Here is a 24055-nt window from a genome sequence, read left to right as displayed (position 1 = left end):
TAAGAGTCTTTACCCTTCCCGACACATGGATGGCGCCACAATATCTAATTAAAGGTTAGTTGTCAGTTAGGTGCATGCAAGCCCTTTGATCTCACTACAGTGCCCTCCCTACCCACACATCTCCTTGCTCTATGAAATCTGTAGACCAAGGTCTGGACTTTATGGAGAATAGCTGTGCAGCTGCCTGGATCGTCGTCCACCCGACCCCCCATCAGCAAGTTACCCTGAATAAAACTCTGTAAATTGGATGGAGTCACCTGCTTCATTCTCCAGTCTCTAAGTACCTTCTCAGTTTGGGGGATATTTTACTGTCCCTCCCCCACCTTCTAACAGTTTGTAAATAGCAAAAAAAATTTTTTAAATAAAAACAAAAATGAGGACATTAACAATCAGATAGGGAGGAAATGAAAGGAACTTGTAATTACTACTTACTTTTATTTATTTATAATGTTAGTTTTTTTCTTTATTCCTGAATCTCCACAGCCAAATTCCAGTAAGAAACTGAATGTAATGAAGTTTTATAAGAAGTGACAGACACACATAAAGTTCTCTATAAATTTTAATCCAGGATATAAAATGTTCCCTAAAGACACAATTGAACATTTTGTATTAGAAAAAAAAATATAATGATCAAATTCAATTTTGTAAATACTTCTATGGCACAAAGAGATTTCCCTCAGATCCAACCTTGTAATTGTGTTTTGTCTGCTTTCTGAGAACCACATCATAATAGCAAATTGTATAAAGAATACAAGTAAAGCTTGTTAAAATGATTGTCACAGATGTATTGTTTCCTAATACAAAGAACATGGAGTTCATTCATTCACTGAGTTCATTTTATTCAATAATAAATTCCCTTATGTAGAATGAATTATAATACCACACGCTTATCATGAAGTAGTGGTTTCTCCTTCCAGCATAATCAGTGAACTCATCAATACTTAGAACACGGGCAAACTTCCATTTTAGTTACATCAACACAGTTATTTCTTAGGTTCTGGCATCATCAATGTAAAAGAAGCACTTTTTCTTGAGGCAACAGCAAATTAACAGCACTGATTTGAAATATGGCAAATCTAATGGTTATCAGCATTGCTTTCAGAATTTGGAGGCATTTGGGTGAATAAAACTATAACCATAAATAAAAAGAGCTATTGTCCTTTTGTCAGAAGAATAACAAGTTCTGAAAGTTTCTTGATATTCTGTAGAATAGGAAGAACTAAGCTTTCTTCAAATGTTTTAAGGTGGAAAATTACAGTTATTTAGGTTTTTGCTTCATTGAATGAAATTTCAAAAGTACTTAATGGATAAAACCTAAAATCTGGCTAGGAATTATAAATTTTTAAAAGATAACTTTCAAAATAAATGCCTTCGGATGACTTAAATGTAAAATTCATTTTTACCTCTTGATAGTACCTAGCAGTTCATGCCTGACTTTCCACAGTAAGAAATGTGTGAATAATGAAAATAGAAGTTTCCATATTCAAAGGATGGGCTTCTTCCCTTTTTAAAACTCGTCAGGCTTTCACATGCTAAAAATGTTGAAAACCACACACATCCAAACATGGTCTCATCCCAGAGGAACACATATACCTGAAGTTTCATACCCCTGAAGACACAGGAGGTGGGAACATAAATGTTCCCTTCTCGCTATGTGATGCTAACTATTCCTCTATGTCTGTATGTCAGGTTCACTTCAGGAGATTATCAGAATAAAAAAAGCGACAATTTTCATCTTCTAGTAAAATGAGACACAATGTAGGCAGAATACTACCAAGAGAATTACACAGTGGTTGGCAAATCACCTAAAATAATTAAGCTTTTTATTTATAATCCCCTTTTCAAAGTTGTCATTGGACAACAGCTTCAACCTGTAGCAGCGGGTAAAAAATAAAAATGAGGTGCCATGTTATATTAATTAAAGTATTCCAGGATAAAAGAAAGTAAAAAACCTGAAAATAACTTCAGTGCTATAGACATTTAGAAAGTTACAACTATTAAAACTTTGAATAAAAAGGTCTTGAGAACAGGTACATCTCAAAACGATATTTTACCCACCTTGGAAAAAATAGGCGTATTTTAAATAACCTGAAGTATGATTTACAGATTAGATACCATCTCTAAGTTTTTTTCCTGCAACGATGTTTTGCTCTAAAGCCTCTCATGTTCACTTTATCAGTAATTGCTCCTTTATGCCGAACTAAGCCTTTGCTTGTTCATTAATTTCCTGTATGTCCCATCTGGTTTTGAAAGCAGTTCTTCATGTTTCCCACATTCTGTAATCCTTCCTTGGTCAAGAACAGCCACCATATTAGCATTCTTAATAGTGGACAGACGGTGGGCAATAATTAACACTGTTCTTCCTTCCATGAGTCGGTCTAGAGCTTCTTGCACAAGGTGCTCGTTTTCAGCATCGAGGGCACTTCAAACAGGAAACCGTGTGAGAAAGCAAAGACGTCAGTCCCACGCACGCCGCGCGCTCATGTGCTTCCTGTCACACACGCAGTTACCCTACAGGAGCAGCGCATCTTCACCGCGACCAAGATCACCACTTCTACTATATATACACTTCTACTATCTTATTTTTTTATATTATAAAAATACTACAAAAAGGAAACTTGGGACCCTTGATTTCCATAGACCTGCTGTCACAGAAGTAGAAAGCACTCTGTGGAGCTGCTGCTGAGTGTGACCCGGGGCTCATCACAAACGGGACTGAACTGAGACTAGAACCCTCCACTTCTTCTTTTTGCTTTTAAGATTTTATTTATTTATTTGAGAGAGAAAGAATGAGACAGAGAGAGCATGAGAAGGGGGAGGGTCAGAGGAAGAAGCAGACTCACTGCCGAGCGGGGAGTCCGATGCGGGACTCGATCCTAGGACTCCAGGATCATGACCTGAGCCGAACACAGTCGCTTAACCAACTGAGCCACCCAGGTGCCCAAGAACCCTCCACTTCTGACCCGGCCCGTCCACTGCCTCCCACCCGGCCCGTCCACTGCCTCCCAGCTGTCATTATTAATTCAGACCTGTTCACTTTAAAGTGGGAGCGGGAAAAACTGCATTTTCAGTTGTACCGCTTTGAAGTACAGAATAGTAAGTTTTTGGTAAAGGAAGAATTTGGCTTGTACAATCACACAGAGTATTAAGATATGCTCACCTGGTTGCTTCATCTAGGAGAAGAATTTTGGGATTCTGAAAAAAGAAAAACATTTTTAATTGTTTTTAATGTTTTTAATGTTCTTTTCCTTTGAAAAGGAACACAATTTTATTATCAAAACACAAACTCCCAGTAATAAAAAGAAATGAAGTACTCATACACGATACAACATGGATGAACCCTGAAAACATTCTGCTACGTGACAGAAGCCAGACACAAAACGCCCCATATTGCAGGACTCCATCTATATGAAATGTCCAGAACAGGCACATCCACAGAGACAGAGAATAGGTAAGTGTTTACCTGGGGCTGAGGTCGATAGAGAAATAAGAGAGGAGGCCATGTGTGACTGGTAAAGAATCTAGCGTCTCTGCCTGGGGTGACGAAAATGTTCTAAAATTGATTCTGGTGATGGATGCACAACTCGGACTACACTGAAACGCACTGAGCTGCACGCTTTAAATGGGTGAACTGTATAGGATGTAAATTATATCACAATAAAGCTGCTACAAAAAAGAAAAGCACGGACTCCTAACTGTGTGAGGTAAGCACATAAATGGAAGAGTCAGAGGTGACTCTCTGAGCCACTGTCGCGGGCATTGCTGGACTGGACCTTGTTTACAGTGCAGTTTTACCCTGTTGGCCAGTCAACCAGCAGTGTGAGGCAGGATCTAAAGTGAGTAGGACAGAGTCTAGACTCTCAAGGTCCTGCTTGTAGTTTAGTTAGGAGCATCACATAAAACTGAGACAAGGTAAGAGTCAGCTGATGTCTCTAACACATTAAATTCTAGCTGTGCCTAGGAAGTTGCTGACAAGTAATGAAAACGTATGTTCACACAGAAACTTGGACACTGCTTGCTCACAGCAGCGCTAGTCACAATAGCCCTAGCCTGGAAACAGCCCCAATGTTCAGCACTGGCGAGTGGGTACTCGAGCCGTGTTGTGCCCGCACAGAGGAATACTGTTCAGCAAGAGAAAGGAGTAAAGGAGGACTGATATAGGCGGAGATGCGGACAGACCTCCAAAACATGATACTCGTGGGGCGCCTGGGTGGCTCAGTCGGTTAAGCCTCCAACTCTTGATTTCGGCTCAGGTCATGATCTCAAGGTCGCGAGATCGAGCCCCGTGTCAGGCTCCACATTGGGAGTGGAGCCTACTTAAGATTCTCTCTCTCCCATTCCCCCTGCCCCTCTCCCCTTGAAAAAACAAACATTATACTAGTAAAAGAGGCGAGATGCAAAGGTCACATCTTGTCTGATTCCATTTATCTGAAATGTCCAGAAAGGCAAATGAGAACAGACAGAAAGTACATTGGTGGCAGCCTGGGACTAGGGCCAGGAGTGGGGAAAGACTGTAAGTGGGTACAAGGGATCTATCTGGGGTGACAGAAATGTTCTAAAATTGGACTGTGTGATGGCTGAACAACTGTATATTTACTAAAAGTCACTGAAGAGTACATTTCAAACTGGTGAGTTTTATGGTATGCTTCAATAAAGCTGTTTTTTAAAAACATCATCTATAAATCTGAGGAGAGTAGTTATATAACAAAGGGGAAGGCTATCATTTCCTGCAAACTACAATGTCTGGGGCCTTCAGCTAAAATGGCTTTCCCTCTCCTCTTAGGAGTCTTGGGTAAGTATTTCCAGTCTATACTACTAAGTTTACCAGTTGACTATAGTTTATACAAAGAATCATACTTGTATTGTTTTGATATTTTTATATAATCACTGTTTCGCTTGTTAGACCATATACTTCTTCACAGAAGGTCCATGTGTTAAAGTTTTCTCCCTCCAACAACCCTAGCACAGCACTGGGCTGCTAATGCCAAAGAAATCCTTGTTAAATTGGAACAACATGTACTCAGTGGAACTCCCAACTCATCTTTCACCAGAACTATCAACCATATATCTACCCTCCCGTCCAAAAAAACCAAACAAAAGGAAGAAGAAGAGTAAATTACAAATTATAAGGTCCCTAATTAAAAATGATAATAAAAAAATTTTGGCCAAATGGCTTCAAGCTTACCTTAAGCAGAGCACGGGCAATTGCAATCCGTTGTTTCTGCCCACCTGACAATGACAATATATTTTTTTTAAAACTTGAAAGCCTTAACAAAAATTCTTGGTAACAGGTTTTTCTGATAAGCTAAGCGGCAATTTGAAGATAGCTTCTTCTGGTTAGTCACATCTGAGATAGACAGTAGAACAAAGGCCTATTTTTTAAATATATTGTCTCCTCATCAACTTCAAAATTAATAACAATGATCATAGCTAACATTTATTGAGGAGTTCCTATGTACCAGGCATTGTCTAAAAGCATTATGGTGTTATCTCATTCAATCTTAAAAAAAATCCTATGAAGTAGATCCTGTAATTATTCCCTTTTCACAGATGAAAAACCAAGGCACAAAATAACCAGTCCCAGGTCTAATAGTTGGTAAGTGGCAGAACCAAGGTCTGAGTAAGCCACTTTAATCTGCCCTCTTAGAACTCAAATTCTACTAAAAGCAAGGGAAGAAACTTGGGGTGCGGGTGGGTAGGAGTGGGTAAATGCAGATGGGACAGACAGAGGGAGGCAGAAGAACATCTATGATAATCCCTTTCCTCCTCTTTGCCTCACACCACCTTCTCTCCTTTACTCTAGGAGACGGGACTCCCAAGTTACAACTGGTAGTCTCAGAGAACACTACTCAGGACGTCTCCCGACTTACTTCATTTTGGAAAACTCACTACCTACATTTTTGGTGATGAAAACAATCCTTTTTGGTTGGTTTTATTGGATGAAATACTTATTAATAGTACTTACTGGACATTACATTATTTCATTTAAAAGAAGCTCATCAAATGATGAACTGAAATCAAATTACAACTGAAATGTGTGGTGCTCCTAAAAGCTGTCCTCAAATAGGCAGCCCCGTGCTCACAACAAGGGAACCAGGGAAATCCCTTTTTTTTGGAACCTCTGAAGTTGGTGAGGGTGTCGGAGTGCTCTGAGGTGGGCTGGCTCAGCAGCCAGCTGAGGGCTTTGGGTCAGCTCTGAGAAATCCTCAGTGCCAATTAGTGCACTGGGAATCTGTCACTAGATGTCCTTTCTTCCCCCCAGAAAATTAGCATGGGCTGAAACCTTTGGTTATTTCACTCTGAAATGGGAGCTTGAGAATCCGGGTAGAGGGAAGGACTTGTAGAATCTGTTCCAAGAGAGAAGGTGACACGCTTGTTGGATGGAGTGAGGTAGCTCCCGGCTCCACCCCCTGACGCTCAATAATGTCACCATGAGCAGCTGAAACTGGTTTTCTACCCAAGGAGGTGTTTCAGAGATGCCAGAGCAGGTCACTTTTACATAGCCATGTGTGATTCTACTGCTGCAGTCTTGCAAATCTATCCAAAACATTTTTTCATCCACTGCCTATTGTTTAAAAAAATCATACAGAATCAAAACATGTCTGTGTTAAATTTTCTGTGGTCTAACCTGAAACAAAAAGTTTTGAGTTGGAGGGGCGCCTGGGTGGCTCAGTCGTTGAGCGTCTGCCTTCGGCTCGGGTCATGATCTCGGGGTCCTGGGATCGAGCCCCGCATCGGGCTCCCTGCTCAGCGGGAAGCCGGCTTCTCCCTCTCCCACTCCCCCTGCTCGTGTTCCCTCTCTCGATGTGTCTCTCTCTGTCAAATAAATAAAATCTTTAAAAAAAAAAAAAGTTTTGAGTTGGAAAGGACAACTGCTCCAGTCCAACCCGGCCACCTTCACTCTGACACGGAGGCAGACACCTCCGGGGACAGAGCGCTCATTCCATGGAAGGCAGCACGTGTCAATAACTGTAACGAAAAAATTATCTGTGTTTACCCAAAAATGTATTTCCCTTTACGTCTACTCATTGGTCTCACTTCTGTATTCTAAGGCAATAGAATACAAGTCTTTTCTTTCCCTCCTGAAAATACGGTACCCAGAATGCGATGCGCTCTAAGGTGCTCTAACATCCCAGGGAACAGCGACTGAGCCTCAGCCGCAAGTCCTGCCCGTGTCCAGCACAGGGCGTGGTACACTGTGCCGTGGGGCCAGATCAGGACCAGCTCCTGTTTGTGCACGGCCCTCAAGCTAAGAGTGGTTTTCACATTCCTACAGGGTTGTTTAAAAAAAAAAAAAAATCAACAAAGGATATGTGACAGAAACCACATGTGGCTCATAAAATCTAAAATATTTACTCTCTGGCCCTTTATAGGAGAGTCTGTGGACCGCTGGTCTAACATGTGAAGAAGTACAAAGTGGGGAACAGAGAACTCTTCAATTTCAGCTCTGCTCTATGTTCACAGCCCCTGCCTCCCTGGACAAATCATCCCGCCACCCTGTATCTGTCTTATTTTCTGCAATTTTCAAGGATCTCAAGTTGCAAAACACATTCTTTTCTCAGATGAGAAAAAAGCTGCTGTGGCTGAGTTCTTACTCGGTGGGACACTCCGCGGGAATTTGGGAACACCTTTGAGGTACAAAGTGAAGGAAACTGGGGAGCTATCCACATACAAAAGAGATTTCAGAAAGGGGAAAGTCCAATCTCATAAACTCTAAGGACAAAAGCCTAATTAGAAATTAATACTGCTGTATGAAATGCTGCAGAGTTCTTTGGAGCAAGAGTTTTTGCTGCCAAGCAGTAACAAAAAGGTACCTGAAAGGAGAATGCCCTTTTCTCCGACCACAGTGTTGAATCCTTGGGGGAAGTTTCGGATGAAAGCACCTGCGTTGGCTACATCAGCCACTCTCTCTATCTGCTCGGCAGTCACCGAGGAAGCGTCGTCTGCACCATAAGCAATGTTCTCAGCAATGGAGCAAGAAAACAAAATTGGTTCCTGCAAATTGGAAACAAAACATTATTTCTTGCAAATTTCAAAATAGACTTCAAGCATATCTAGGAAATATAGTGAAGCTTACTACAGTACTTACATCTAAGAAACTATTAAATTGCTCTCAAAGAATACACAGTCAGCCACTGAATAACATGAGGGTTAGGGGTGCTGACCCCATGCTGTTGAAAATCTGAGTATAACTTTTGAACTCCCCCAAAACTTAACCACTAATAGCCTACGTTGACTGGAAGCTTTACTGATAACATGAACATTGATTAACGCGTACCTTGTGTATTATATATATTCTATACAGTGTTCTTACAATAAAGTAAGCTAGAGAAAAGAAAACATTATTAAGAAATCATAAGAGAAAATACATTTACGGTACTGTGGTATAAAAAACCACGTATAAGTGGTCCCATGCAGTTCAAACCCATGTTGTTCAAGGGTCAACTTTATACTATTTTTTTAAGATTTTTATTTATTTATTTATTGGAGAGAAAGAGAGAGAGAGCACTTGCACATGCGCAAGAGTGAGTAAGGGAGGAGCAGAGAGGGGAGGGAGAGGGACAAGCAGACTCCACACTGAGCATGGAGCCCAACGCAGGGCTCAATCCCAAGACTGGAGCTGAAACCAAGAGTCAGATGCTTAACCAACTGAGCCACCCAGGTACCCAACTTTATACTATTTTGATTTTATTTCCTCATTCTCCATAAATTCGCCCAGCTGTCTTTAAAAAATTCACGCTTTTCCATGAACAGGATTGATTTCATCATGATACCATAGGAAATGAGATCCCATGGCAGGTGCCTGGCACATAGTTGATACTTCATAAATGCAAGCTCCCTCCCTTAGGAATTGGCAGGTATGGAAGGCGCCGGGTCCATCTATATTTCCCAGCTGTGGGCTTCCCACTAAGGATCGAGGGGGAATCCATCTCTATTCATTACTTTTTGAAATAGACACAAACCAGGTGGGAACATGACATTTTAACAGAACCTTGTGGAATAGTCCTAAAAAAAGCAAATAAACTTCCAGCTTCTTTTCTCCATCCCTAAACAATATGCGCTGCTGCTATCCATATACTACCAAGCCGCCCCCATCACTGCCCCTCCCGCTCCTCACCTAGTGGAGTGGGGTGAGGGTAAGGTCTGAGGAGAAGTTCATTAGAGGGGGAGGCTCAGAAATGAGGGAAACCTCAGGTTTGTCTGCTGTGCACATAGCCTGGTAGTAAAATATAAACAGCTGTGTCAAAATTTTCCTGCACCAAATGATCTCATTAAAGTGACCATATTACACTAACATTCTGCCTTAAAATCTGCGACCTCTTTGCAAGGAGACCCTGGCTCTTGCCATAATCTTTGCTTGCTTATTCCTGAAACCCATTATATAAAACAGTAGACTGTGCTGGTGATGAGAATGGGAATTGTGGAAGAGTCAGGAAAAGCTAAAAAGTTCTATCATTTCCTCCCCATCCTCTGGACTACCTGCATTACAAAGTTATACTAGTCCCCAGCTTTGGATCAAAAGTCGGTTACAACTGGTTCAAGTGTTAAAGGTCTTGAGGATACAGCACTAAAAAACAAACCTAAAAAACATGCGATGGGAGATTAGTTTAGCACATCTGGAGAACTTCCATTCCTTCTCTTTTGAGGAGTTCAAGTCTAAGGAAAAGATACATAATAAAAGCGAATATAAAAGACAGTGTAATAAAAATAGAAACCTCTCTTCTTACCTGACTCACTGTCCCAATCTTGGATCTCAGCCAGACTGGATTTAGCTGACGGATATCACGGCCATCGAGACTGATAGTTCCTTGTAGAAAGGAGAGGAAAGTCATGGAGTGTCATGGGGCCAATGACTAATGTAAACACAGAAAGGATCTGGTGGACAAATTCCACATTCAGTTCTTTTAAAGATTCAAAGTATGTTCAAAATCTCCAAACAGCATCTAAAGTCAACGTATTTCACGGCCTTTCCCTGTCTACTGTCCCCCTGCAGTGGTTAGCTCCAAGTAGAAAGAGGTGAGGAGTGGTCCAGTCTGCCTAGCCCACCCACTAGTTCATCCACCCAGCTTGCTTTGCTGCGGTGGCTTCCCTTCCGGAGGGACTCGGCTCCCCGAGAAGATTCACCTGTGCCATGCTGATTCAGAAGCCGAGTCACGTGGAAGGGGCACGCGGTGAGATGCCCACGTACTGGCACCAACACTGGCAGTCCTGGTGGAATTCTGAAGCTGGCACCTGTGACAGTGGCCGCCTAACTCTGGAGCTTGCTGACCATGTCAGCAACTACCGTGAAGGCCTGGTTCTGCGGCGAAGTTTTGAGGAGTGTCCTGGAAATTCAATCCTGCCAGTGATTTTTTTAGCTCATTTATTACTCCTTAAAATATCCCTTCCTGCATAAATGCAGCTGGAGGAGACTCATCATCCACAGCCACGAATCTGATACCATAGCAGAGCTTTTAAATAATCAGGTGTAATTCCGTGACCCTAGCTAACAGAATTAATTCTACAACACGCAGGGAACTCAGTAATGCTTGGGGATGACGATGACGTTGACTAAGAAACACCATGCTTTCTCTGTCAGGGGCGTGGAATTATACAAGCCAGCTGTAAACTTTCATACACTGGCAAAAACCTGAGGTCTTTGACTTAAAAAGTACAAGTGTTCTACAGTCTGCGAAGGCTGGAATTTACATGTAGTTTCTTTTCTCCTTGATATTTATTCACCATGATAAAGAAACTAGAGGCTTCATATTTTGACTTGCTAGGATTTTTCTAAATTCAGAATTTTATAGCAAGTAGAGTGAATCAAAACAGGGATTCCAGAGGCAAACAGTATAGTTAACACCCACTTTAACACAGTTGGTGATTCCCTGGATCAGGATCTGCAAGTCAAATAATTATCTGGCATATAACCAGCTCTCTCATGGTTTTAACCAAAAAGCACAGATACAAAGATCACAAGACATACTGATTTTAAATTAATGATGTGATTTTTACCTAGAGTTGTTTTCTTGCCGAGAAACACCATTGTTTTCTCAGTCCAAAATTAAATCCATTAATATGGACTATCTAGTCCAGGCTCTGATATAAAGAAGGATATAAACTTTATGTGCGGTGATGGATGTTAACTAGACATTTCACAATATATACACACACTGAATCATGTTGCACACTTGAAACTGATATGTTATATGTCACTTACATCTTAATTAACAAAGGATATAAAGAAGTAAAATAACATATTCTTTGCTCTAAAAGATGCTATAATCCAGTTAAAAGTAAAAACCAGAACAAGAAAAACCCATTAAGAAAATCCCTACTACCTCAAAATAGCTTCAATAAAGCAGTCACATAGAAGGGAGTCCCTGGCTGCCAAATCACCCGTCTGCACGCTAGCCACAGGGCAGTTCATGGGCGCACGCAGCCTGAAGGCTTCCAGAGAGCTTTACAAGCTGAGTGGCCGGCACAGAGTAGCACGTACTCCACGGTGCTGCTGGCGGGCGGTGCTGCTCGGCCACACGTGGGCACCCTTTTGGAGATGTGGAGCAGCCTTGCCCGCCCCAGGAGAGGGGGCATCAGAAGGGCACACCAGCACGGGAGATGAGGAGGTAGAATTCAGGAAGTCACTCGCTCCCAGAGGCGTCCCCTGGCACCCAGCCCTTTCATCAGCTCCAAGTACAAAGAGGTGAGGAGGTCAGACATGAAATACACAAACGGCCTGACAGGACTTCTGTATACTCTTGAAAGTGGCACCTTCGTATAAGGGATTTCTTTCCTGGAAACAAGCCCTCTGGCATTTCAGAATTCTCACATACAAGGTCTTTGCATAATTTGGTCCTCTCCCAGAACATGAGAGCAGAGGGGCTGTGGAGAGTCCTCTCACCCTACCATGTGATGAAGCACTCACCAGACACGGGGTCATACAACCTCAGCAGGAGCGACACCACTGTTGATTTGCCAGAACCACTTGGGCCAACCAGCGCTGTGACCGATGCTGATGGGATAGAAAGGCTGAAATCCTGGAATATGGGCACCTCTGGGCGAGCTGGATAGGCGAAATGCACATTCCTAAACTCCAAAGTGCCCTGGAAGCTCTCCTTGTTTAAAATGACCCCTTCTGAAACAAGATAGAATACTAGTTACGTAACGCAAAGATCAAGCTGACAGCCGAATTCCGTTCTCCCACTTGTCTGCCTACAGACGGCCCCCGCCCACAGCTCCTGTGCTCACCTGCAGGAGGAGCTCTTACTGGCCACGGCAGGATCAGGCCTCTGTCTAACACTTACCTTGAGCCTGCCCTGCACTCACTCTGTCCAAGGCACTCTACATATGCGCTTGTCTGATTCTCACAGCCCTGAGAGGCAGAGAGGACCAGGCACTGACTCTCAGAGACAACAGGTAGTGGAGCTCGTTTTCACCTGTGGAGCAGTCTGCTTTCAAGCCCATTGCCTTTCCTCTGTGCCACTGCCTCTGTAGTTCCCCAGGGCCAGGGTTTATCTTATCTACTCTAAATAAATATTTTGAGAGAATGACGGTAAATGGGTGCGCCTTGTGCAACAGCTTCAGAGCCTGATATTACCTTGCTAATGACTTGGGAGAAGCTGCTCAATCTCTTTTAGCTGTGTTTACTTCCTCCAGCCCGTCACACTGGAGAATGCTGGGCTTTCACTCATGATCTGGGGCTAAGCCACAATGTCCTGGGAGTCAGTGAGTGAGGAGTGGTTACTGCTCCGGGCCACACAGCTCCCCCAGACCTAGCTTCCAGGAAAGGAGCTAATAAAGGAGATGGCTCTAGCCAATTAACACCAGCATCCCCTAGCTCACTATCCAAAGCCAAGAAATTCAGAGGCTTTTATATGTGTGATCTGTCTTCCTTTCCTCCACCCTCCCCGCCGCCCAAACATCAGAATCACTACAGAAGACAAATCTGGTGGACTGGCCAGGGCCCTTCCTATGTGCACCCCTGGGTGGTACTCACTTCCTTCCTGCTGTGGTGGTAACAAATCACCTGCAGGAAGGCACACTGCATGGTCAGCCCCCTCGCTTCCAGGGCCATCCTCTGCCCAGCAGCAGGGCCTGGCACCATCCTTCCTCTCTCACTGCCTGCCCCTCTGATCACCCTTCTCTGCTGTGTGGCAGGGATGACATCCTTGCCATGCTTGTCCTTTGCAGGTAGAGCAGGGAGTTGGTCTAACTGTCCAAAGCCACATTTGTTTAATCCTAGCAAAGAACAAACGCATGGGAGACCCACCATTAAAAGGCAACTCAGGCTCTCTCTCAAGGAGCTCCCAGAGGCGTCCCCCGGCACCCAGCCCTTTCATCAGCTCCGAGTAGAAAGAGCTCAGACCTGAGGACAAGAAGCAAACATATCTGTCACCGATGCCAGGAAATGACAATCTGCTACTCCCAGACCTCTGCGGACAGTCACAATAACTTGCTTTTAATATAAAATCTGTTACCTTTCAAAAAAGGATTTGAGGCAACTACCGTATTCAAAATTCCCTCTCATACCCTTGTTTGCCCTCAGCTTCTCCTCCAATTTCATTGATTTCTAAAGAAGATTAAATGTTTGATTGGGAATTTACAAATGCATATAGCCATAGTAATCAACAACTGAATTAAAATCACAATGTTACAGAGAAAATCTACCTAGTCAAAAAACATAACAATATAAATAAAATATAACACTTAAAAGGAATATAAAACATCTCAATATTCATTTTAAATTCATATCCACAAAATCAAACCCCCCCTTTCAGTCACTCAACAAATAGAACTTTTACTAGGCTAAAAACTGAAAAGGAATTTGGAAATGTTAAATATTCCAACCATCTCTTTTTAAAGTCACCTTTGAACTATGAATTAATTAATGACTTAAACAAACTCCAAGTACACTAGGCCATGTCAACTGCAAGAACATATACTTGTAATACTTTCCCTTAGTAAGGATGCTGCAAAAATACTATCCAAATATTCTTTCTAAGGTATTTTTGTGCATGCATATATTTGTGGAAATTTGTGCAAAATACAGTGGATTAAACTCTTCAGGTTAAATTAAAAATGCACTGGACAGAAATAGATCCAGATAAATATAGTCAACTAATCTTTGACAAGTGAGCAAAGGCAATTCAAAAAAAGAAAGGATAATCTTTAACAAATGGTGCTGGAACTATTGGACATCCACATGCCAAAAAAAAAAAAAAAAAAAGAATCTAGACACAGACCTCACACCCTTCACAAAAATACTCAAAATGGATCATAGACTTAAATGTAAAAAACAAAACTGTAAAACTCTTAGAAGGTAACATAGGAGAAATCCTAAATGGCTGTGGGTTTGGTGATGACTTTGTAGATAAACACCAAACACATGATCAATGAAAGAAAGAACTGATAAATTAGATTTCATGAAAATTAAAAACTTGAGCTCTCCAAAGAGAATGAGAAGACAAGCCACAGAGTGGGAGAAAATATTTGTAAAAGAAGTACCTGATAAAGGACAGATATCCACAATATAAGAACTCTTAAAACTCAACAATAAGAAAACAAACAACCCAATTTAAAAATGGGCAAATGACCTGAACTCAAAGACATCACTAAAGAAATACAGATAACAAATAAGCATATGTAAAGATGCTCCACATCATATGTCATCAGGGAAATGCAAATGAAACAGCAGCAAGATACCACTGCACACCTAATAGAATGACGAAAACCCAAAATTCTGACAACAGCAAAAGCTGGTGAGGATGTGGAGCATCAGGAACCCTCATTCACTGCTGGCGGGAACGCAAAATGGGACAGCCACTTTGGTAGTTTCTTACACTAAACATACTCTTGCCATATGATCCAGCAATCTCATTCCTTTGTGTTTACCCAGAGAAGGTGAAAACTTATGCCCACATGAAAATCTGCACATGGATATTTATAGCATCTTTAGTTATAATTACCAAAACTGGGAAGTAACCAAGATGTCCTTTAATATGTGGATGGACAAATAAACTGTGGTACACCAGACAATGAAATTAGTCAGTCCTAAAAAGAAATGAGCTTTAATTAAGCCCTGAAAAGACATGGAGGAACCCTCAATGCCATTTACTAAATGAAAGATGTCAATCTGAACTATAGGACATTCTGGAAAAGGCAAAACTATGGAGACAGTAAAAAGATCAGTGGTTGTGAAGGGTAAGGGGATGGGAGAAAGAGGCAGAGCACAGAGGATTTTTAGAGCAGTGAAAGTATTCTGTATGATACTGTGATGATAGATACATGTCCAAACCCATAGAATATACAACACCAGTGAACATAATATAAACTATGGACTTTGGGTGAGGATGATGTGTCAGTGAGAAAGATCAAGTCAACTTGTGGCAGGAAAGGGGAGGAAAGCTGACTGTGGTCAAGCACGGAATGTGAACAGAAAGGCCACAGGGAGGGGACGTGGTAGTAGGTAAGTCCACTCTGAGGCAGGCCAGAAGACCTGAAGGAACGTGACCGCCCAGATTTGAGACCCTGCAATCCAGCAGGCTCAACCCAGGGGTGGAGAGAAGACCTAACCACATCACCAGCTCCTCCTGAACTGACCCTCTCACTTCCCAAGCCACTCAGCACCCTGAACCGTCTTAATCAGGTTTTTCTTCAAGAGCAGCCAGCAGAGGGGCGCCTGGGTGGCTCAGTCGTTAAGCGTCTGCCTTCGGCTCAGGTCATGATCCCAGAGTCCTGGGATCGAGCCCTGCATCAGGCTCCCTGCTCGGCGGGGAGCCTGCTTTACCCTCTCCCACTTCCCCTGCTTGTGTTCCCTCTCTCGCTGTGTCTCTCTCTGTCAAATAAATAAATAAAAATCTTAAAAAAAAAAAAAGAGCAGCCAGCAGAACTAAAATGCTATTTTCAGGGATCTCTGGAAATCTCAGTCCAGAAAATATATATTCTCACTTGCCTGCAGATGTCTAAGGAAAAGCCTCTATCTTTAAACCCTGACAATAAAAATCTCAGGTTGAGGTGACACTGTGGGATACCAGACTTCCGTTGACCAGACCTCAGGCTATTTATCTAACCTTTCTATCTCAGTCTTCAAAGAAAGGAAACAAAAAGCAGGAAATCTCTTGCCCCTTGTTGGCTGGGCATGCTGGAGAGGTACAGAAAAGAAAACCTCACTGACTTCCCACAGATTTGCCTCCATGGACCTTGCTTCCCTTTAGCCAGGAATGGACAACAAAAGCTGAACTCTGAGAAATTCCTGACAAAAGCAAGCAACTCTGTTTCATGAACTTTCTAATTTATACCGTTTGATTGTTCATCAATTTTGAACATGGTTGACTTCTTACAAAAGGAATTTTATTCCCCAGTGATTTGTCAGTTGGGAAACTACCACTACCACAGGACTGTGGGTTTGTGTTCACACCTGTTCAGCACTGTCCTTCCTCCTCCCCACCTCCTAGGGCCAAAGCAAACAAGCGGTCTTAATATGCGAGTGGGAAAATACGGCTCCAGTATGACCCTGAGCTCAGTGAGCCACAAGAGGCCTGTAAAAATCCTCAACTTCCCAGCCAAGGAACCGCCCATCTACATGGGATCACATTCATATCTTTATTTCTTCTTTCAAAGTCAAGTTGGACTAACATTCTAGGAAATGTTTTTTCAGTTGGAAATTAATGGATGAGAGGTGGTATAATGGGAAAGTTAAATTTCTATTTCAGAAACAATAACCTGATTTTTAATTTGTAAATCTCAAGCCTATTTAAATTATATACCTCCAATGCTTAATCCAACCCAGAAAGCATACATTAGGAAGGACGAGAGTTCACCCACGGTCATGTGGGCACTGCCCATCAGCAGCCCTCCTTTGTACAAGACAGAAAGCACGATCAGGTTCCCAGAGAGCCCTGTCTGTCAAATGAAGAAAACAGAGATGTCAGGTGGGAACCACAGACCTAAATGCTACAAGGATTAACATGGCCTATAATTTCCTTTTTGCATTTAACTATCACAACAAGATTTTTCCAAATAGTAAATTTTAATCTGAATTTCAAATAAAAAAATACTTTTGAAATATTATAGTACTGAAGAAAATATACTCATCAATAGGAAAACTAGAAGCTAAGACACCCATCTGATTCCTATTTTACTCAATCTAGTCAGTTTGCAAAGGAAAGAACAATATTAAGAACTCCCTCCGTAAGGAGGAGATGAATATATAGTTAATATGTGTGTTTATATATTCTAATGTGACACCCCGAGCAAAGCTGGATAAGCAGTTGGAGTCCTGTCTCTCTTATCTGCCTTGAGCGTTGTTAGGTGCGTGGTCTCTGGTCAATGTTGCCTTATCTGGGCCTCTGCTTCCTCCATGTCCCTAAATCATGATCATTATTGAATCACCTGAAGTTCTTTCCAATTTGAATACGCTATGGATTTCCCCTCATGGTGATTTTCTATTCAGTTTCGTATTTGAGTTTTGATCAATGTGATCAATTTTTTCATGCTTCTTTCTTGAGATACACTGAAGTTATTTTGGTTAATCCTCAGTGGGTCTCAAACTGCCTGCATCAGAATGACCTGGAGGCCTGTTAAAACGGATTGCTGGCCCCCGCCCCAGAGTTTCTGATTCATAGGTCTGGAGTGAAGCTGAGGATCTGCACGTCCAGCCAGGTCCCAGATGAAGCGGATGCAGGTGGTCTGGACCACACCGGGAAGCTGTCTGATCCCATGCTGTTTTGGTCTCATCACCCACTGCCTTTTGTTGTATGTAGCGGTTTTCCTCTTCTTTCACAGAAATAGTTTATGAATGCTCACACCTAGTCTTGAAGTGGAATAGAATTATTTTCTACTCATGGCAAAGTCACAGAATAAAAATGTCTTTCAGTCATAACATCCACCCTTTGCAGTCTTTTTAAAATGATCTACTTACCAGCTTTGCGCAGTGGCAGTATCGTAGCCAATGAGGTTTATCTGAGGTGCGATTATTGCTAATTGAAAAAATAAATTAATTAAAAAAATAAAATAAAATGATCTACTTACTGCTCCAAAGAAGCAAGCCCGAGCAAATGCTTCTTTCCTTGCTAACTGCATCACGTGGTCCACTTTGCTGGTGTATTTCTCTATCTCAGTCATTTCTTTACCAAAAGCTCGAACAGTTCTTATATTTCCAATACGTTCCTCAGCTAGCTGGGAGAATAATAAATACATTTCAGGGAAAGGAAAGTCACATTTCAAGATTTCTACAGGCAAGTTAAAATGGGGCTCTCATTTTTTTTTAAAGATTTTTATTTATTTATTTGACAGAGAGAGACACAGTGAGAGAGGGAACACAAGCAGGGGGAGTGGGAGAGGGAGAAGCAGGCTTCCCGCAGAGCAGGGAGCCCGATGCAGAGCTCAATTCCAGGACCCTGGGATCATGACCTGAGCCGAAGGCAGCCACTTAACCAACTGAGCCACCCAGGCGCCCCAGGGCTCTCATTTTTAAGACACTATCAATAGAAAGCTGCTCAGGATACATGACTAAGTCAAAAATAGGTTACAAAGCAGAATATATGAACAATCCTATTTTTGGAAACAAATATTTATCTATACATACAAACATACAGATACATATTTATCTATACATACCATATATAAGTAGATAGAAAGACAAACAGGAGGGCTAATAAACAGACACTGAAATATATTTTTATGCAGAGAAAAAAGATAGATAAAAAGGATAGGCTCTAAAATGTTAATAACATTCATTCTGAGAGACAGGGTTGTATGTGTTATTTTCCCTCTTTATATTTTCAAGCTTTCAATTACAAACACACTTGGTTTTTGTAACATGAAAATGTAAGTTAATTTTAATTTTTAAAAAATACAGTATTGGATAGCATTACAAAGCTTCACTTATTAATTAATAAAGGACAGAGTGTCATGCAGAAACTATTTTCAAAATATAATTAGCTTTTCCATCCTATAAGAAATAGTGATGGTAAAGCACTAAGGAGTTCATACATGTTCAGTCAGGTGGGATCTACACCAAGATGTAGGTAGTAATGTAGTCTAGAAGGCAGAGTATTTTCGGTTTCTAGGATCTTGAGGGCTAACTTAAGGAAAAGTAAGTACGCTTTTGAAAAGCCGAAGTACATCTCTTAGGGTGTGCCCACTAGTACCTTGGCTCTGAGTTCATTCTAGTGGAGACCACACAGGGGAGTGGCCTTTACCTGAGTGGCTTGTGCCAGGGAATCCTGTGTAACTTTGGTTAGTTTCCGTAGATAACGTCCATAAATCACGGCAAGGATGGATATTGGAGGCACCACACTCAAAACAAAAGTGGCCAGATTAGGTGAGACAAAAAACTGTCAAAAACAAAAGCCAAAAGGTGTTTGTTACACAGAGTAGCAAGACATTCTCATTACCTACTATAGGGGTGTGTGTGTGTGTGTGTGTGTGTGTGTTTAAATTAACAGGCAGGTTTTAAGGTGCTGTCTCAAAGTTGTACACCCTGTTTTGGTGGAACTTTTCGGACATCTTCAATCTTCATAAAACTCCATGAAAATTCAGCATGCCACACAGGGGTAACATGGCAAAGCTGCTGAAGGAAGGATGGAAATATTCTCCCCTCCAACCCTGTACCATTGCTGATACAATGCTGTATACAGTAGGCGACGCTGCTCAACCACAGAGGAGAGGAAGGCAGGACAGGAGTAACGGAAGGAGGCCCACGCGGCTCCATGCTGACCAGACCACACCAGGAATTCTTTATTCCAGTCTGGATCCCCTCGAAGGCACTGAAGAACCAGAGCAATGTGTCTCACTGAAATGGCCGAGATGGCAAAGACACCACAAAAACCCCTATCAAATGACAGATGAAAGAGGACTCTCAGCAGGGGGTGGAACTAACAAGTGGAAGAAGAGTTAGAGCTGTTTCCATTGCTCAGAGGAATGACGGTTCAGCAGGATGGATGTGGACTCAACATAAGGAGTTTCAACAACTGGAGTTGCTCGAAGAGGAAGTAATCAACTTCTATAGAAATAACATAGTGGGTTTTCCTGTCAACCCTGCAATTTGGTGACTGGATTTTTAATGGCACTAGCATCTTTTCAACAAATTGTTAAAATCTGCCAAATCTCATTTGCACAGAAAGTAGTATAATCAGCAAAAGGCTTTCTTCAAAAGCTGAGGAAAAGTTGCACATGGAAATGTACAGTAATAGATGGATCAACCAATCATTCGTTCATTTTCTCATTCAACAGCTCGTTACTGAATGCCTACACATAGCACACGCTATTCCAGGTACCTGGAAGATAACTGACCCATGTGGAGTTTTATCCAAGGGGAGAGCTAGATAGCAAATGGGTAAAAGAGGGACAGAGAGAACAATTTCAGGTGTAATAGGGTCTTGGAAGAGCAAGTGACAAAGGCCCTGAAGCAGGAATGAGCTTGGCACCTTCAATTTATGGAATGATCCCTCCTGAGCAGACAAGTCATGCAGTTCAGCAGGGCCTCGGGATGATGGCTGCCAGCAGGACACACGCAGGGGGAATGATGCAATCAGGGCAGGCCTGATGGTTCTGGGGCCTGACTACACGGGAGCTCAAGCAAACCATCTGCATGGGGTGCCCTCTGCGGTGGGGCAGGAAGTGTATCAGTCCCTTTCCTTTCCATAATCTGATGTTACCAGCTCAGTCTGCAACACATCCTTCTGCTCTGGATTGAGTGCTACATGGAAGCAAAGACGACATAAGCCCAAGCTATTCCACTTGGGGGATGGGATAAATTACAGTCCTCGTTCTAGGGATCTGGAACTGCAATGCTGAAAATGCACTGCATCACATGGCTACTGAGCACTTCAGATGTAGCTAGTGTGACTGAGAAACTGAATTTCTAAATTTGTTTAGTTTTAATTAAAATTTAAACTTAAAAATGAATACTCTATTTCTCTTCATTTATTGGTAAGGTTTTAGGTATGTCTGGAAAACCTGGTACGTCAGTCTACTTTTTCAATGGCAAGTTTTATAAATCTAAATGAGGATGAAATATTTCCAATGAAAATTTAGCATCCGAATTGAGATGTTCCATAAGTATAAAAGACAATGGACTTTGAAATCTTAATATGAAAAAAATAATATTAAATATCAGATTAATAATTTTTTCTATAAATTACATGGTGAAGTGATACTTTGTTTATATTGGGTTAAGTAAAATATATTATTAAAGTTAATCTCATTTCATCTTTCTTTTTGCTTTTTAAAATGTGGCTGTTAGAAAATTTAAAATTACCTATGTGGCTTGCATGACATTTCTCCTGGCCAGCAGCACAGGTCTGATGAGTGAGGCAAACAGACAGGACAGTACTCAAGCCACCCAGTTAAGGCAGGAAAGAGGCTGTGGGGGTAGAGAGAGCTCACTTCAGTGGAATATAGATCTACTTCTGTGTACAGAAGGATGGAATTTACCCTCCTCCTTACAAGAAGAGGAAAGGCAATGATTCCTTGGTCTTGTCAAGATAACACTGCCTTTTTGGGGGCAGGGAGAGAATGTAACTTATAATCTTTCCTTTAACCCAACTGCTTGGCACCCAAAGGGCTCCCTCCACCTGTTGCTCTTTTCTGCAACATTCTTTCATACAGCCTTAGAAAACCCAGGCAAAAGATGTCCATCGACAGATGAATGGATAAAGAAGATGTGGTGTATATATACAATGGAATATTATGCAGCCATCAAAAGGAATGAGAGCTTGCCATTTGCAACGACGTGGATGGAACTGGAGGGTGTTATGCTGAGCGAAATAAGTCAATCAGAGAAAGACATGTATCATATGACCTCACTGACATGAGGAATTCTTAATCTCAGGAAACAAACTGAGGGTTGCTGGAGTGGGGGGTGGGGTGGGAGGGATGGGGTGGCTGGGTGATAGACATTGGGGAGGGTATGTGCTATGGTGAGCACTGTGAATTGTGCAAGACTGTTGAATCACAGATCTGTACCTCTGAAACAAATAATGCAATAAATGTTAAGAAAAAGAAAAAGAAGATAGCAGGAGGGGAAGAATGAAGGGGGGGGAACCGAAGGGGGAGACGAACCATGAGAGACGATGGACTCTGAAAAACAAACTGAGGGTTCTAGAGGGGAGTGGGGTGGGGGGATGGGTTAGCCTGGTGATGGGTATTAAAGAGGGCACGTTCTGCATGGAGCACTGGGTGTTATGCACAAACAATGAATCATGGAACACTACATCAAAAACTAATGATGTAATGTATGGTGATTAACATAACAATAAAAAATTTAAAAAAAAAAGAAAGAAAGAAAAGCCAGGCAATAATGTAATCTTTGCTAAATGTAATGGTCCACTCTCCTGATAAGTCATTCTGGAGAAACGAAGGTTGCAGGGGGCCACACGGGAAGAAGCCATCTCCACATGTGCGCAGCCTCTGTGACAGCACTCTTGGCTAAGTGGCTTACAGGATGATGAGAACAGCTCAGCTTGAGCTTATCTCATGACTGAGAGGCCTGGCACAGGCCAAAGCCCTGACTAGAAGGTACCAACACAAGCCAGGCCAACATACCATCATGCCAATGCCAACAGAAGCCTGGGCCCCGGCCCGGAGCCCATCTGAGAGGTTTTCGGTCACCGAGCGCCCTAGGAGTGCGGTGTCTGAGGAGAGGCGGTTAATCAATTCTCCCGTGCGAGTCTTGTCAAAGAAAGCAACCTCTTGCCTCAGAACAGAGGAGAATAATGAAGTTCTCAACCTATTCACAATGCGCTGACCTGCAAAAGCAAAAAGGAATGGCATCAGCTGGGGTGCAGCCACCTTGGCCCGAGGTCATCAACCTCTTCTGAGCACCACAGCCTCTGAGGCATGTCTGGTGCCTGCATCCACCTGGTGGGAACAGACTCACCTGAGCCCTGGCATATTGGCAGACGTGCACCGGTAACAAGCACTGATTTTCTCTTAGCAACCATACACAGACTGCGGATGTGGAGGAGGGGATACAGGGATAAAATACAGGATCTCTGAGAGATGTTTAAAAAATATTATTTACAAATAAGCTTTACTACATTAACTTCTCAAAAGCTAATTTTGTTCCTCCTTGGCAATCCTTTTCTGTATTGAACTTTCATATGGCAAGCGCTGGTTAATTATCTGCAGAGTATTTTGTTAGCTGAATACTGAGAAGCGACTTAGAGTCTGGCATCCCGGGCTCTGGGATTACTGTGGTAGTCCCCCACCTGTTAACAACCAGGACTCACCACGGAAATGCTGTAAAAAATCCCTGCCCCAGTGCCTACTGAAGGGGAAACACAAACATGGAGCAGATAAGGTTTCCACAATTCCCTGGAGGAGGCTCAGAACTCCAGCCTCCTGACCACGGGCCGTGTCTGCAAACCTCCCATCAGACAGGCTCCGTCCCTCACTTCACTTCGTGTACAGGGAGAGTTGAGAAGAGAGTGCTTGACCTAAAACAATTCGTAGCTCCAACGTCTGGCCATACAAGGGGCTCTGTCCCCGCTGAATGTGATGGCAGGAAAAGAGGAACAGACGGCCTGGAGCACACGAACCTCGAGCCCGGACAGCCCCGCGTGACGCCACTCGAGTGCTCTGGAATGCCTCGCTCGTGCAAGGCGGGGGCCGTTTTACCTGAAGTCTGCATGAGGTAGACGCGAACAGCATTGGCGGCAGCACCACACAGGAACACGCCGCTGAGCACCAGGCAGAGGCGGGTCAGCTTGGAGAGGCAGTCCACGGTGGGGTTTGTGTAAATGACATCGATGATCTTTCCCAGGAAGAAGGGGGCAGACATGGTGATGACACTGGACACGGCCAGAAACCCAACTGCGGCTAGAAAAACACAAGCAGGGAGGGCGCCTGGGTGGCTCAGTCGTTAAGCGTCTGCCTTCAGCTCAGGTCATGATCCCAGGGTCCTGGGATCGAGTCCCACATCGGGCTCCCTGCTCAGCGGGAAGCCTGCTTCTCCCTCTCCCACTCCCCCTGCTTGTGTTCCTGCTCTCGCTATCTCTCTGTCAAATAAATAAAATCTTAAAAAAAAAACCACAAGCAGCTCTCAGGTCCGTGGGCACTTTGGCAAGGGGAG

General features: G+C 42.7%; 1 protein-coding gene and 1 pseudogene across 1 annotated transcript in view; one reads left to right on the top strand and one right to left on the bottom strand.

Moving 5' to 3' along the window:
• Positions 1-584: 584 nt before the first annotated feature.
• The window catches only part of ABCB10 (ATP binding cassette subfamily B member 10), a 34014-nt gene continuing 10543 nt past the window's right edge, over positions 585-24055 (bottom strand). The window contains exons 2-13 of the mRNA XM_021696153.2: positions 23602-23802; positions 22528-22730; positions 19182-19316; positions 18010-18156; positions 16746-16881; positions 13250-13345; positions 11906-12115; positions 9729-9808; positions 7815-7995; positions 5186-5229; positions 3161-3195; positions 585-2422 (exon numbers count right to left, since the gene is read on the bottom strand). Coding sequence (XP_021551828.1) covers positions 2191-2422; positions 3161-3195; positions 5186-5229; positions 7815-7995; positions 9729-9808; positions 11906-12115; positions 13250-13345; positions 16746-16881; positions 18010-18156; positions 19182-19316; positions 22528-22730; positions 23602-23802 — 1700 coding nt within the window. The 3' untranslated portion in view covers positions 585-2190. The remainder of the gene's footprint in view (positions 2423-3160; positions 3196-5185; positions 5230-7814; positions 7996-9728; positions 9809-11905; positions 12116-13249; positions 13346-16745; positions 16882-18009; positions 18157-19181; positions 19317-22527; positions 22731-23601; positions 23803-24055) is intronic.
• Positions 17901-17983, top strand: LOC123325274 (annotated as a pseudogene).

This window comes from Neomonachus schauinslandi, chromosome 6 (genome assembly GCF_002201575.2).
Source record: "Neomonachus schauinslandi chromosome 6, ASM220157v2, whole genome shotgun sequence".
NCBI lineage: Eukaryota > Metazoa > Chordata > Mammalia > Carnivora > Phocidae > Neomonachus > Neomonachus schauinslandi.
This window is presented reverse-complemented; position numbering and strand designations above follow the sequence as displayed.